Source organism: Nannobrachium achirus (genome assembly GCF_963921795.1).
Source record: "Nannobrachium achirus genome assembly, chromosome: 5".
NCBI classification, from domain to species: domain Eukaryota; kingdom Metazoa; phylum Chordata; class Actinopteri; order Myctophiformes; family Myctophidae; genus Nannobrachium; species Nannobrachium achirus.
The window spans coordinates 39,416,314-39,430,467 of NC_137814.1; the positions used below are offsets into that span (position 1 = coordinate 39,416,314).

At 42.3% G+C, this 14,154-nt stretch overlaps 3 protein-coding genes across 3 annotated transcripts; 1 reads left to right on the plus strand and 2 right to left on the minus strand.

Moving 5' to 3' along the window:
• Positions 1–887: 887 nt before the first annotated feature.
• Positions 888–3,281, minus strand: rps28 (ribosomal protein S28). Its single transcript, XM_080725406.1, has 4 exons — positions 3,216–3,281; positions 2,836–2,883; positions 2,094–2,216; positions 888–1,011 (listed from the first exon to the last, which is right to left on the minus strand). Exons 1-3 carry the CDS (start codon positions 3,252–3,254, stop codon positions 2,094–2,096), a joined length of 210 nt encoding a protein of 69 aa, XP_080581532.1. The 5' UTR covers positions 3,255–3,281; the 3' UTR covers positions 888–1,011.
• Positions 3,282–5,952: 2,671 nt separating this feature from the next.
• On the minus strand, positions 5,953–7,374 carry LOC308284549 (trifunctional enzyme subunit beta, mitochondrial-like; the record flags this gene model as incomplete). The annotated part of the gene is made up of 1 exon (XM_080725207.1): positions 5,953–7,374. The coding sequence occupies one exon, from the start codon at positions 7,372–7,374 to the stop codon at positions 5,953–5,955; it is 1,422 nt and encodes a 473-aa protein (XP_080581333.1).
• A 1,154-nt stretch (positions 7,375–8,528) lies between these two features.
• On the plus strand, positions 8,529–13,852 carry LOC308285059 (potassium voltage-gated channel subfamily V member 2; the record flags this gene model as incomplete). The annotated part of the gene is made up of 4 exons (XM_080725777.1): positions 8,529–9,043; positions 9,189–9,819; positions 10,622–10,747; positions 13,532–13,852. The coding sequence occupies 4 exons, from the start codon at positions 8,529–8,531 to the stop codon at positions 13,850–13,852; spliced, it is 1,593 nt and encodes a 530-aa protein (XP_080581903.1).
• Positions 13,853–14,154: the final 302 nt, after the last annotated feature.

Below are 14,154 nucleotides of genomic sequence, written 5' to 3' on the forward strand. Positions count from 1 at the left end.
ATTAAAGGACAAATCAGAAATAGCATTTTCACTCTATTTTATACATATTTTCTGGCCATGTAGATGTGGCAGTCAGAATGGCTACTTATCTGCAGCATTTTATTCAAAACCCCTCACATCAAGGAGTTTAGTCATCCCAGCAGTTGGATATTCTTCTCTATGGCCGGCTAAACTTTCTTACACCAAGTATAGCACAATCACAGGTCATTTCTATACAGAAACGTGGTTTGTTTGTACACAATCATTAAGATTCAGAAAAACATTGCCTGCATGTGGCTCCATCAGCACGCTATAGCAGCTGCTGTTCCCAGAGAATACTGGGTGTGCAAATTAAGATTTAGCTAGATAATGAAACATTGTCAGCTGTCACAAGTGCTCCAATATATAATATGAAGGCAGTTTATTCCCAGATTTCATTTGGTCTATTAATGTTAGAGGAAAACCGAAAAGTAGTGATAGTAATACTCAGACAAGTGTCTCTACTTCAATGCCTTGCATAATTTCTCATTGGCTGGTATTCCATTTCTTTGAACAAAAACAGTTGAAAGTGGAATTAAATATGAAAATATCAGCAGGCAAGTAGTGATAGTACTCGGACAAGAGGGACTATTTTAATGCCATGCTTGATTTCTCATTGGCTAGTTTTGTAATTCTGACAAAAAAAAAGGAAAAAAGTTTTGACAATGGAATGAAATGTGAAAATATCCCAATGGTTGGATAGAATCAGATGGGTATGAGCAAATCAGATTCTTCAAAGATTTATATATCAATATCACATCATCACAAGAGGTTGTTTACTACAGTGCCGTTTATAAAGACAGTGTTTTTCTGGGGGCAGCATCAGTATAACAACCAACCTCAAAACAATGACAGAACACAAGACTTCCTTCATCCATCAATAACCAAATTTTATTTTAACAAAGTCTGCAGATGTCAGCCATTGGCCATTGCAGGTGACAGGACACGCCATCCACACATTGGATTGGCACCCCCAAACATCTCCACTGAGCACTGTAAAAGAGAAGAGAAAAGTGTCATACAGCAGATACCTTCACATAACTCTTCCTGCTAAATCGAAGAGGAAACACTAGTTATTAATATATTCAAATACATCTTTAAGTGCCTAATAAACGAGAGCCTTTTCAACGTATAATTCTTTCTTCCCCCTTTAGTCTTCAAACCACTTCCCCAATCTTCCGCACATGTAGACACGTCAATTCTAATCCCTAGAGTTGGTTATTTGGGGCAATGTAGACTATTGTCAAATAGGGGTTCTTTAGGGTACTATGACCGTTTCACTCTTATTAACGGGGAAAAAAAGCCAACACAGAAAATTCAAATGTTAGCATCAGGAACAATGATTTTGTATTGGTGAAAGGGGTACTCAGCCAAAAGAAATATAGTTAACAGGAAATCTAGCAATGAATGTTTGATAACCATTTAGACAACCACGTGTCCACTCTGGTACACATCAAGTCAAAATTGCCAGTAATTTTTTCCCACCTGAGAGATCAGTTTCACCGTGGAGGAACACACATCCAAACTAATATAATCTCCCTATTGAAAAAGTGCCCAACCAACCTATACAAGTCGCTACTGCAGTAACAGACTGCTCTTCTTGCCTGGGCTTACCACCCTGTAATGCCTCTATCAGAGTCCAGGGTGAAGAGCATAGTTTTCTAGCCATCACCTAAAAATGTATAACAAAGCCTAGGTGATAGCTAGAAAACTACACCACAGTGAGGCGATATGCTCTTCACCCTGGACTCTGATAGAGGCATAACACAGCCAATTCACATCACATCCACAATGACATAAGGCACCTGGGCCAATGCCACATAATAGCAGCACAACTAATGCTGCCTAGTTGAACCTCTACACCAAAATAAACAGGGCAGTGGGACATTCACTGTGGTTAACAGTGGGTATCTTCCCCGGGGGGAAATGTTGCACATTTTTAACTTAAATACGTCCTTCTGTTGCACTTTAAGAGCAAAAAGAAGCTAGACCCATGAATAACTTAATGGGGCACACACATCCCTACATCATAGAGCACCTCAAACAATTAGCTGCTTCCATGAAGGTAACTGTACCTATCGCAGCCTCCTGGCCTCTCTTTCAGACTCCAGGAGTGTCAGAACATCTCCCTCTCTAACTGGGCCCTTCACGTTCCTGATGATAGAGCGGTTGCTGTCATCCATGAACTCTACACGGACCTGAAATAAGAAACAGAACATCAAATCACTGCTCTACCAGGCCGTGCAAATGAAATATAATCGAGACATCAAGTCACTTTTGAGGAGACTAATTGAGAAAATAAGTAGTTTGTATGACCTATTTTTGGGTTATGTTTCACATGTGTTAAACAGGAGAGTAAAGGGATGAGACTATAAAATAATTTACAAGACAGATTACACATATGTTAGTTCAAATGGATCCCATCTGTAGAGAGGCACAACAGCATTGTTTTGATTGACTTTCATATTTGTTAAAAGTTTGCATAGGAAAAGATAGTTTTATGACAGTACAGTTCACTGGTCTTCTTAAAGCTATGACTTTAAGTCAAGAAATGCAAGTTTCTTTAAATTGTCATCAACAATAAAGGTAAAAAATTCAGTGCAACTTGACACCAACAGACCAACTAATGTTATATCCCCAGTAATTGGTCAAACTGTTACAAAAAACGTTACTTTGCTAAACTACTAAAACAAATCACCCAATATACGATTTTGCATGCCATACACACCTTGAAGGGAGTTAAAAAAAAAGTGCCTCATTGATAAACATGAAGAACGTTAGCGGTTAGCCAGTTTACCATAGTAGCATCAACGTTACCTGTGTACATTGTCCCTGGGAACCAGTTCTTCCGAGCACTTTGGTGACCTAAAAAATGACAACACGTGTAAATTAGGGTTTTTAACATGTAGAGACTTTTAGTTTAAAATGCAATATTCAACATACAGGGAACCACGACCACTGCCATTATGTTTAATAGTAACGTTAGCCTAGCATGTTGCTATCAGTCTACTGGTTAGCTGAAGCATGCATCATAGCCTCCATGATGGGAGCAACACGGGCCGAGGAACCGCTCGCAAATACCAAGCTCAGACTACATTTCGCTTCGTTTATTCACGACCGAACGTGACAGTAATAGTTTAGGTTTGTATAAATCCGTTTGGTTGATATTATTTTGCCCAAATTTAATAGTTTCTTACTCTTGCGAGCTTGATCGGCTGCACGCGGCTGGCGTCCATGTTGTCAGCTTAGACCGGAAAGGAAGTCACGTGGGGCGGGGATTCATTTTATTGGATAGAAATAATATAATGGTATATTTGTATTTTTGTTGTTTAATTGTGTGTATACATTCTATGTGCATACAAATGATGTAAGTATATAATGTGAATTTAAATAATCTTTCTTATGTTACATTTCTATTTATAATTTATATTGCATTTAATTCCATTTCCGGTAGTTTGGACGGTACCATTCCATATAAACTGGGGTTAGGAGGAGGACCATACCATTACTAAAATCATAACCTTTTTTTTTGCTTGGAACCTTCACTACTCTGGAACTGCTCAGTTTGTTACGAAACGATGAGTTTGGTAGAGAATGTTTGGTTGAACTACAAAAAAAAAAACGTATTTGTGGCAAAAACTATGGGCTATATTGCCTACACCTTTTGAAAGATCTTTCAACATATTCCCAAGCAGAATGCAGTCCCATTTAAATGCTGAGGAGTGCCAAGCAAGATTTCTGTAGTAGAAGGCTACTCTTTTCCTAATAGTCCAGTCATTTTAGGCCAAAATTAGGCCAAACCTGGAACAAATTGCAATAGTAGCAAACTCAACTGATTTTGTATCCTCAATATGTCCTTAGTGAGGGAAAAAAAGTCCCAAGGAATCCCATCGGGGCAAAGTTTTGAAAACGACCTATCTACCTTCACTTAATATACACTACAATATAAAGGAAAAAATTACTGAAAAAAAATCTGCTTTAAGTGGGATGTGAGGGGTCAAACTAGAGGTTTTTAATTATTCTGAATCCATTGTAATCATTTGTTTTGCACGAAAAACATTCCTTGGGCCAGAAATGGCCACTCAAAACGTCAATTTTCATCAATTTTCAGTCTTTTGGGGTCCGTTTTTAGCCCAAGGAATGTTTTTCATGCAAAACAAATGCTTGCAATGGATTCAGAATAATTAAAAACACCTAGTTTAACCCCTCATATCCCACTTAAAGCAGATTCTTTTTCAGTCATTTTTTTCCGTTATATTGTAGTGTATAGTAATTGAAGGTAGGTAGGTCGTTTTCAAAACTTTGCCCCGGTGGGATTCCTTGGGACTTTTTTTCCCTCACTAAGGACATAATGAGGATACAAAATCAGTTGAGTTTGCTACTATTGCAATTTGTCTGAGGTCTAACCCTAAAATGACTGGACTATAAGCCCTGTGCGTTTAATACCTCTGGTGACTTATTTTCTATTATTTTTATGTATTTTTCTGTGTTTCATAACTGCTGTAATGCCATATGTCAACTGGAATTTCAATAAAGGTTTATCTTACAATGAATGAACAGGTAAAGGAAACATTCACATAAAACATAGGGCCTACCTCATTGCCTCAGGGTGGCAGTGGGGATTAAACCTGTGACCCGTGACCTAATCAGCCTTCTGCTAATGTAAGAAAGATAAGTCATGCATGTCAAACTCAACGCTCACAGAGGAAAACATTTGAAAAGCAATCTTCTTATTAAATAAAGACATTTCCAATTAGGGGTTTTCAGTTCCAATCAGGGTTTTTCAGGGGTTTTTAAGGGTGCAGGAATAAACACAAAGTTGGTGAAAAATTGTAGAATAACTGTAGAATAATTCTTTTTTCCCCCCACACACTTAATTTATTTTTTATTTTTATTACATTTATATTGTGGGAATGAGTTCCTAACTCGTGGGAACGGGATAAAGTTATTGGAAAAATTAAAATCTGTATGAATCCGCAATCAATTGACAATTTGCTATTATAATTGTATGGGGAAAATGTTGCTGTGGGTCATACCGCATACAGCATTTCATCATTAATTTCACCAAGTTCTCCTCAAGTGGGATGTTGTTGGCTCATAAGCACATGCAATCTTTCAGAAAAATACATTTTACATTTTATAAACAATACTATTATCCTATACTAATAATAAACAACCCACAGACGATATACATACATGCTGATACTGTGCCCAAATTTGGAGATAACTGACATCACTCATACTGCCGCCTGTACTGCGCATGCGTCACCGCAAAGGCAACAGCACCCAAATATGGAGATGAGTGACATCACTGATGCTGCCTCCATGGTAACTGCCGCATGCTGAAACAGTGCCCGAATTTGGAGATGACTGACATCACTGATACGTCTGGGTTCTCCAACATTCTGAGACTCCTACATTCAATCCCTCACACTGTGCACACCCCAAAGCCCAAACTGCACATAAATCGGAGCATATATGTTCGAATGGGCAAGGACTAGTTATTATTAGCTCCTCTTGAATGTTTTCACCTCTCTATGTTGCACTGCAAATTTCAAGAGTGCTGAGTAGCGCCTTAATAACGCTGCACCCTAAAGTTAAACAAAACCAAGGCAACTGATCATACCAGGACAAATAAATACAGGCCTGATTTATACTTGGTTGCAAGCAGGTGTCAATGCATAGAAAATAGCACATCTACAAGCTCACAACGCATCTGTGACACATTGTGAGCTACAGAGCTTGTACATGGGCCATTTTCTGTGTGTGACGTGATGCAACGAAACAGTTACAAACCAGTGAATACAGCTGATTCCCCAATCAAGACAAAGTGGTGGCGGTATGCATGTACAGCCTCCGTAGCTCTACTGACGCAGCATGTGGAGTTGTTGTGATGGAGCCACAGAAAGTGTTAGACATGTTGTTCTCCGTGCTTCACTGGGGGTAGGCCTCGACCACCATGGCATGACCCAGTCCTCCTGCTGCGCATGCTGCCACCAGTCCGTACTGTCCCCCTTCCTTCTGCAGACGGTGTGCTACGGTTGTAACCAGCCGGGAGCCTGTGGCTCCAAACGGGTGACCCAGGGACAGGGAGCCTCCCCACAGGTTGAACTTGTCCATCGGTGGCGCACCGACTTTTGATTTCCTGCCCATGTACGTCTGTGCAAACCAGTCTGAGTCCATAGCTTTCAAATTAGCCAGGATCTGCCCTGCGAACGCCTCATGGAACTCAAACACATCGATGTCGTCCATGGTCAGCCCGGCACGGTCCAGAGCTTTGGGCACGCCGTACGTTGGCCCCAGTAGCAGCTGGTCTTTGGGGTCCTGGGACACATATACAAAGTCTCTGAGGTAGGCTTTAGGCTTGTAGCCCATGGCCAGTGCTTTCTCTTCAGACATGATGAGAACGGCCGAGGCTCCGTCAGTCAGGAAGGAGGAGTTGGCGGCGGTCACTGTTCCGTGGGGTTTGACGAAGGCTGGCTTCAGCTTGGCCATCTGCTCCATGGTGGACGGGCGGATGCCGTTATCCTTGGAGACGATGTCTCGGCCTGGCACCTTGAAGGAGATCACGTCCTCTAGTAAGCCGGCGTCCTGTGCTTTCTTGGCATTTAAGTGCGATCGCATGGAATACTCGTCCTGCTCCACCCGGGTCACCCCAAAGGCAGCAGCCAGACGGTCAGCACTGTGGCCCATGGCCTCTGCCGTGGAGAATTCAGCCACAGCAGGCAGCTCTGGTGCAAGATCTGCCATGCGGAGGCTACCGATCACCGCCAGTCTCTGACCAATGGTCTTGGCCTTGTTGAGGGACAGCATGGCCTTCCTCATCTTGCGGCTGTGGCGGATGGGAACGTCAGACATGAACTCCACGCCGCCTGCCACGACGGCATCACACTGGCCTGCTGCGATCAAACCAACTGCTGAGGTCATGGCCACGTTGGAAGAGATACATGCCATTGTGACGGTGTGAGCTGGGATCGTATCGGAGAAGCCTGCACCCAGTGCTGCCTCTCTTGCTATGTTGCTGGTTTTTACTTCCTGGATGACTGTTCCATAGACGATGTAATCTACAGCGTCTTTAGGGAGACCAGTCTTATGTAGTAGACCCTTTAGAGCAGCTCTGGCCAGGTCATGGGGCATCAGGTCAGCATATGTGGTTCCTGACAGCAGGAATGGAGTCCGGACTCCTTCTACTAGAACGATGTTCTTCACCCCAGGCCGCGTCAGCGTCTTCTTGCTCTTTGTCTGAACCTGAGCCTGTAGCTGAGCAGTAGCACTGACTGAGCGAGATGCGAACTGTACTGCCCAGGCAGGATTCAATGGGCTGCTCCGAATTGACCTGAGCAGCATGGAAGCCATTGTATATCTTACTTGTGTTTAAGTCTACACTCAATGCTGCTTCCCTGTCAAAAAGTCTGCCAAACATTGTTGCTGAACTGTGAACATTTCACATCTTCTTATGAATTTTAAATAAACTAGAGGTTTGGCTACGCAGCCCTCACACCTTCATTATCCCTGATGTCATCAGTATGCTTTTACTGTATATGGACATGCCTCCTTTTGTGCCCATATATTGAGCTGACTGATTTGTTTCCGCATGATGCCTTGACGACACATTGAGGTTAGACAACACACTCCATATTTGGGTGTAGCTGCATTGGTTACTCCTTTTATGGTTTTCTATATTACTGCACAACATGGCAAACATTTTTTATTTAGAATGATATTATATATAATATTATTTACATTTACATTATGATTATATTTAGGCTTTGATTATCTTTGACACCACAAGTATGTATGTATGTATGTACAGTATGTATGTATGTATGTATGTATGTATGTATGTATGTATGTATGTATGTATGTATGTATGTACGTACGTACGTACAGTATGTATGTATGTATGTATGTATGTATGTATGTATGTATGTATGTATGTATGTATGTATGTATTAATTATACAAAAAGTATTATCAATCACATTTAGAGACAGAGTGTATGGTCCCTGCAACCACCTAGTATGCTGAGGTCTAGACAGAGTACCTACAGTTTCTGTCTGTACTGCCTGCACATAAGCTTTTAATAGCCTTGTCATCAATGTACCGTAAGACTGACATCTCTTTCCACTATCTCTCTTTGCATTTCCTCTTCTTAGAAGCCAAAGCCTTAAATCACAGCACTAATCCTCACGGACAGTATTTTTAACTTGCGTTTGGACAGAAAGAACAGCAATAGGATTATAGAATCAGTGAGGAGGCTGAATCCTCAACTCATGTTGCTGATCTTCTTGCACGCTGAGAGGAAAACGTGGCAGCTCTTTCTGTCCTCATTTCTTTCTTTCTTTCATTCACCCGGATGGCAGAATTCATGAGTACCAAGGATCCTGTTGGAATATAAGTGTGGAATACTCTTGTTGTTGTTTTTTTAGGTGTTTTCATTCATACACCGTGTGGGCCTGCTCTTAGGCGGATAACTTCATCGGGAGGATAATAGCAGTCTGTGCCATCGGTATGGAAGGCAAGAGGCCTGCATTGAAGGTTTTGAAAAAGCGCCGCTCCAGCCTTTTTGCCAGCATAAAACGAGATGTAAGCTTTAATCAGAGCACTGAGGAAAAGGAGAACGAATTCCCCTTCTCGCAAGTCAGTTCTGTGAAAGCATGGACGTCTATGGACAATCTGGACGAACAACAGCCTGTCAAAGAGAAACCCAAACCAAGACAATTAAATGTTGTCAACCTCAATGTGGGGGGGAAGATATTTCACATCCCCAAGCATCTGGTCCTCCGTTACCCAAAAACACGGATTGGAATCCTTGCCCTGTGCGAAGATCCGGTCAAGCGGCTGACGCTGTGCGACGACTATAACGTTCGCAACAATGAGTTCTTTTTCGATAGAGACCCCATGTTCTTCCACTACATCTTCCACTTCTACTGCAGCAATGTCATATGGGTGATGGAGAGCCTGTGTCCCATCAACTTCAATGAAGAGATGGAGTTCTGGGGACTGAAATTGAGGCACACACCAAGGTGCACTCAGATCCCCCTTTGAATATGCAATTGTACCAGGGATTTGTGTGTATGATTTCTGTGTGTGTGGCTCTGTTCTTTTTTTTCTTTTCGTGCAGGTATGGAAACACATTCGGTTTAACGGTGACTGTCTCTTTCTTTTCAGATGCTGCCGGATTCTATTTGAAGAAAAAGTTGATGAGATCCAAGACCAACTGAAGGTGCAAAAGGAGCTGGTGGCAGAGATCGCTCATCCCCAGGACGAGGAGTGCTACAATGCCATGTTCCTCGGTGGTTTACGGAAGATCGTGTGGGACCTGATAGAGAATCCGTACTCCTCACTGGCAGCCAAATCCTTTGCCGTGTTCTCCAGCCTATTTGTCCTCATCTCCATCGTGGCCATGACTCTGAACACAGTCAGTGAGCTCAAGGTGTACAAAATATATAACAGAACCTACATGGAGTGGGTGGAGGTCTTCTCCATCGTCTTCTTTACCCTGGAGTATTTCCTGCGTCTTCTCACAACAAGCAACATCAAACACTTTGTAAAAAGTGCACTTAACTTTGTGGACCTGGTGGCCGTTATGCCCTACTTTCTTCAGATCATTTTTGAAATGTTCACGAGTTCAGAGGACCTTGGCGCCCAGGAGGACCTGAAGACCATGGCCAGAGTCAGCAAAGTCAGCAAAGTGCTTAAGGTGGTCAAGCTAATGCGCATCTTCCGTATTCTAAAACTGGCTCGCCACTCCACAGGAATGAGAGCGTTTGGCTTCACCATCCGCCAGTGCTCTGAGCAGGTAAGCTGACACCCAGGTGCCCAGTATTGTACACAGACACAATCAGATACTCCACCACCACCACCATCACAAACACACACACACACACACACACACACACACACACACACACACACACACACACACACACACACACACACACACACACACACACACACACACACACACACACACACACACATTATACTCACTAAAGACCCTTTTCGACTGCAACTTTAGCACCACACTACACGACACTACACCGCACCACATAAAAATATCTACATTTGTACATTTACATTTTCCATTACACAAAAGTACCCCTATTGGTAAGAACAAATTGGCCCTTTTAACTGTGATTATAATACAATATAAATTTGTATTACAACTATCCTAATTATAATACACTATAATGGATTATAACTTTGATTATAATACACTATAAAGTATTAATATATTACTATGATAATTATAATACATAATTATAATAGATTATAATAGTGGTTATAACACAATAGAATATATCCTGGTGGTCTAAATGAAAAGTCAGTGAGTGATCAGTCATTATGAAGTGTTTGGCCCTGTTTGACCTATACAGACCTACTCTAGATTGGATACTTGTTAGTACCACGTTTAGTACCGCTTTCACACAACTCTACCCAGGTCCTTGTAGTGGAAAACCTGGCACAAGTGGGCGGTGTGGAGTGGTGTGGTGTTGGGCCTTGTCAGCGGAAAAGGGGCTTAAGTATACGTGTATGATCCACAATGTGTGATCTTAGATTAGCGTTTACTTTACACTTTATTTCCCGCCGTGTTCCCTCAGGTGTGCTGTTTGTTCCTGTTCATTGCCATGGGCATCTTCAGCTTCTCAGCGCTGATGCACACCGTAGAGTCGGAACAGCCAGGGACTCCTTTCAGCAGCATTCCAGATGCCTGGTGGTGGGCAGCGGTGAGTAGGCTGCCAGTTTCAACCTCCCAAAGTCTCATGTTTGGTATTTCAGGTCCTATTTGCTGGACCTGCATGAACAGCAGTGTTAAAGGTAGTTTCAGTTTAGCCTTTTTTTAGTGGTTATGGTCAGGATTCGTAACGTCACATTATCACTATGTCAGTAAATAATATGGACATTTCCCTGAACACTTTTGCATTAGAGCGAACAATTTCCCTGGGGATAAATAAAGGGTTGTCTATCTAATATGATTTCAACTAGAAAGGTGTGCTCCTCAGAGAGCTGATCTCTGTCAGGTTGGATTGCCTATAGGGCCGTGTCAGTTGTGGGGTACAACCATCAGGGCACGAGGAAGCTCTGTGGAGAACAGAGTTTGTGCAACTGTTCACAATTGTGGGGACCCCCTATGAGCAGAATTGAAAGCAGTTTTGGAGGTTCTCTGTATCGAGGCCCCTCAACACGTGAATCCAAGTTGGGAATGATTGGATATTGGGTTCATGAGATTGATGGTCATTTTCACATGACACACAAGACCATTTTGGGTGACCATAGCTGAATAAGCAGAGAGCCTGTCTGGGAAGCAGAAAGTCCCAGGTAATGTGTCGAGGTGTACCTGAGCAAGACGCTTAACCCCTAACTACTATAAAATCTGTAGGAGTAAAATGGCAAAAAATCTAGTCAGGCGGAAATGGGCATGCATGGGAGGCTGCCTCATGAAGAAGAAATCCATGCAAATTTTGATTTTAATTGCAGAGTTCAAGAGATATAGGCCAAAACATGAAGCGGCCTGCTATAGCGCTACAATGCGTCCGATTAGAAAAATGGGGTGGAGATTCTTCCTTGGCTTACTAGGAGTGTGCATGTAAAGTTTCACACAGATTGGTTGAGCGCAGGGGTGAGATGCCATGGGCTCGCGTGGGCTCGGCGAGTCCACACTTATTTTGCTGCACGCACGCGCGCCTCATATACACACACAAATTAACAATAAAAACAGTGTGCGCGCATGACGTCATGAATTTAGAGGACCCACTCTTCTAAAATCCATATCACGCCACTGGTTGAGCGGTGCTCAAGATTAGATGTTCACAGACGGACACACCCACACAAACACACGGACTGACAAGGGCAAAAACATAATCCCTGCCCCGGCCATTCCGGCCTGGTGGAGAATTATTATTATTATATATATTTTTTTTAATTACAAAAAGCACCTCTATCATTGAGCTAGCTAGAGCAGTAAGCCCTGGATCAGTGAACCTTTCTCTTCATTCTACTTATTCACACTCGAGTGAGACAACAAATTTCCGTTGTTGATAAGTATAATATATAATCCTAGGATTTACATGCTTTCGTGTGAACCTCCCAACACAAGGTATTAGATGACATTTCCCATGTTTTCTCCTCTCTGATTAAGGACGTTAGGTTTCATCTGACGGGTGGCATCTGTTGAGTTGCACACGCCTAATCTCGCCTAATGCTGTGTAACGAGTTGCATTTCAGATCAGACACAGTTGTTGCAGTGAAGTGATAGAAATGTTGCATTCCAGTTGTGTTGAATCATGGGCTTTTAATCTCGGCTGTGTGTGACTTAATGACTGTTACACCACATCAAATCAGTCTGTCTTCTTTGACAGCAGCCAGTGTCAATGACAGGGGGCAGTTTGAGTTAGCCTGGTAAAAACCAGACCGCACAACTACACCACCCCCCAATTCCCAAAACGAAGTGTGTGATATAGAGGCTGGCACCGCCAGGCTAAGTTTGAGTCAGGTTGGAGTCATTCCCATGGTCACTTTATGGTAAGAACAGGATCAGAAACATGGTTCAGAGTGGAATTGTCCCTTAAAGGGATATTTCACTTTCAAAAAAACTTTTGGTAATTTTATCATCTAATCAGGCTTTTATGAACACCCTGAACAGTTTTTAATTAGCTTGATTGATGTAAATGTTACCAGGTCCTCCAGGCCCAGGGTCTCTCCCCACACACACCCATTGTAACTTCAAACTCAATTTAACCATGATAAATTCATTAAAATCACCCATTATCTTTTCTGGTGACTCATACTACCCTCCTAATATGTGAGCAGGCCGTGTTTTTTCGATAACGTTTTTCATTTATTTTTAATAATTATTTATTTGTATTTCATTTTTTCCATTTTCCCAAATAATTATTAAAAATAAATGAAAAAAGTTAGAGAAAAAACACGGCCTGCTCACGTATTAGGAGGGTAGTATGAGTCACCAGAAAAAATAATGGTTGTTTTGAATGAATCTATCATGGTTAAAATGAAGTTTGAAGTTACAATGGGTGTGTATGTGGAGAGAGGCCCTTCCACTGCTCCCTGTTGAAAGTGGAATATCCCTTTAAGACAGTATACATGTGAAGAAGTAGATTTCAAGGATGAACATCCATAGAATAAAGGGACCATATAGCTACTAAGTCCTTTACAGACTGACCTCCAATTGTAAATTATAAAAAGAAGCGCAGTGCTTCATCAAGTGACCTCACTTCTTTTCAAGAGTGATGAACAGCAAAACGTATGCACTATGGAATAGATCATTTAAGTTAGGTCAGATCATCGTTCACACGTCGTTGAACAATGATCACTCACATTTGCAAAATGTGAATTATGGATGTGATTCTTGAGATCTGATTTATGTCGTTGAACTTGGTCTTGCTTGCTTGCACCTTCCTAATGTTGATGTGCATGGGTGTCTTATTGAATGGAATTGTAACTTCTGGAGAACACAAGTTTACATGCTTCCCTTTTGTTTTTCATTCACACAGGTGAGTATGTCCACTGTGGGCTATGGCGATGTGGTTCCTATCTCCTACCTTGGCCGCTGTGTGGCCTTTGGCTGCATCTCCTTTGGCATCATCCTCAACGGCATGCCCATCTCTATCCTGTTCAACAAGTTTTCAGACTACTACGCCAGGCTCAAGGAACAGGAGTACAACCAAACCCATGCTCTTGAGCGCAGCTTTCAGATTAAGAAACGCCTGAGACGCAACTTTGACCAGTGCTTCGAACCACAGCCAGAGGACTCCGATGACGAGGTTCACTATCGGCCCAGCGGCAGGCGTGCGGGTCATGATACAGTCGATTGAGATGATTTGTCCATGTACTGTATAACCTTGCTAACCCTAAGTGGCCTTATCATCCCTATCAGCCGGGTGGGAGAGCATCTGGCCCCATCTGCCTGTGGCTATTCTGGGCCTATGGAATGAAGGACAGTAAAGAATCCAAGAGGAGGAAATGGAGGAGGAGAAACGATGGAGATAAGCTTTAAGCCTCTGCTTTAATAGGTGGTGTTTGCACGCTAGTGACCCACTCTTCTGTCAAATGGACAGGAATTAATCAACCTACTGTATGGGGCAGCATGATATCTGTGTCCAAGAACAGTACCTGT

What these genes read in the sequence shown, in the direction of transcription:
- rps28 (XM_080725406.1), bottom strand. Translation starts at nt 3,254, where the DNA reads ATGGACGCCAGCCGCGTGCAGCCGATCAAGCTCGCAAGA. An exon ending in AGCCGATCAAGCTCGCAAGA is followed by an intron (nt 2,884 to 3,215) that starts GTAAGAAACTAT and finishes GTCATTTTTTAG; the next exon opens with GTCACCAAAGTGCTCGGAAG. An exon ending in CCCAGGGACAATGTACACAG is followed by an intron (nt 2,217 to 2,835) that starts GTAACGTTGATG and finishes TTCTTATTTCAG; the next exon opens with GTCCGTGTAGAGTTCATGGA.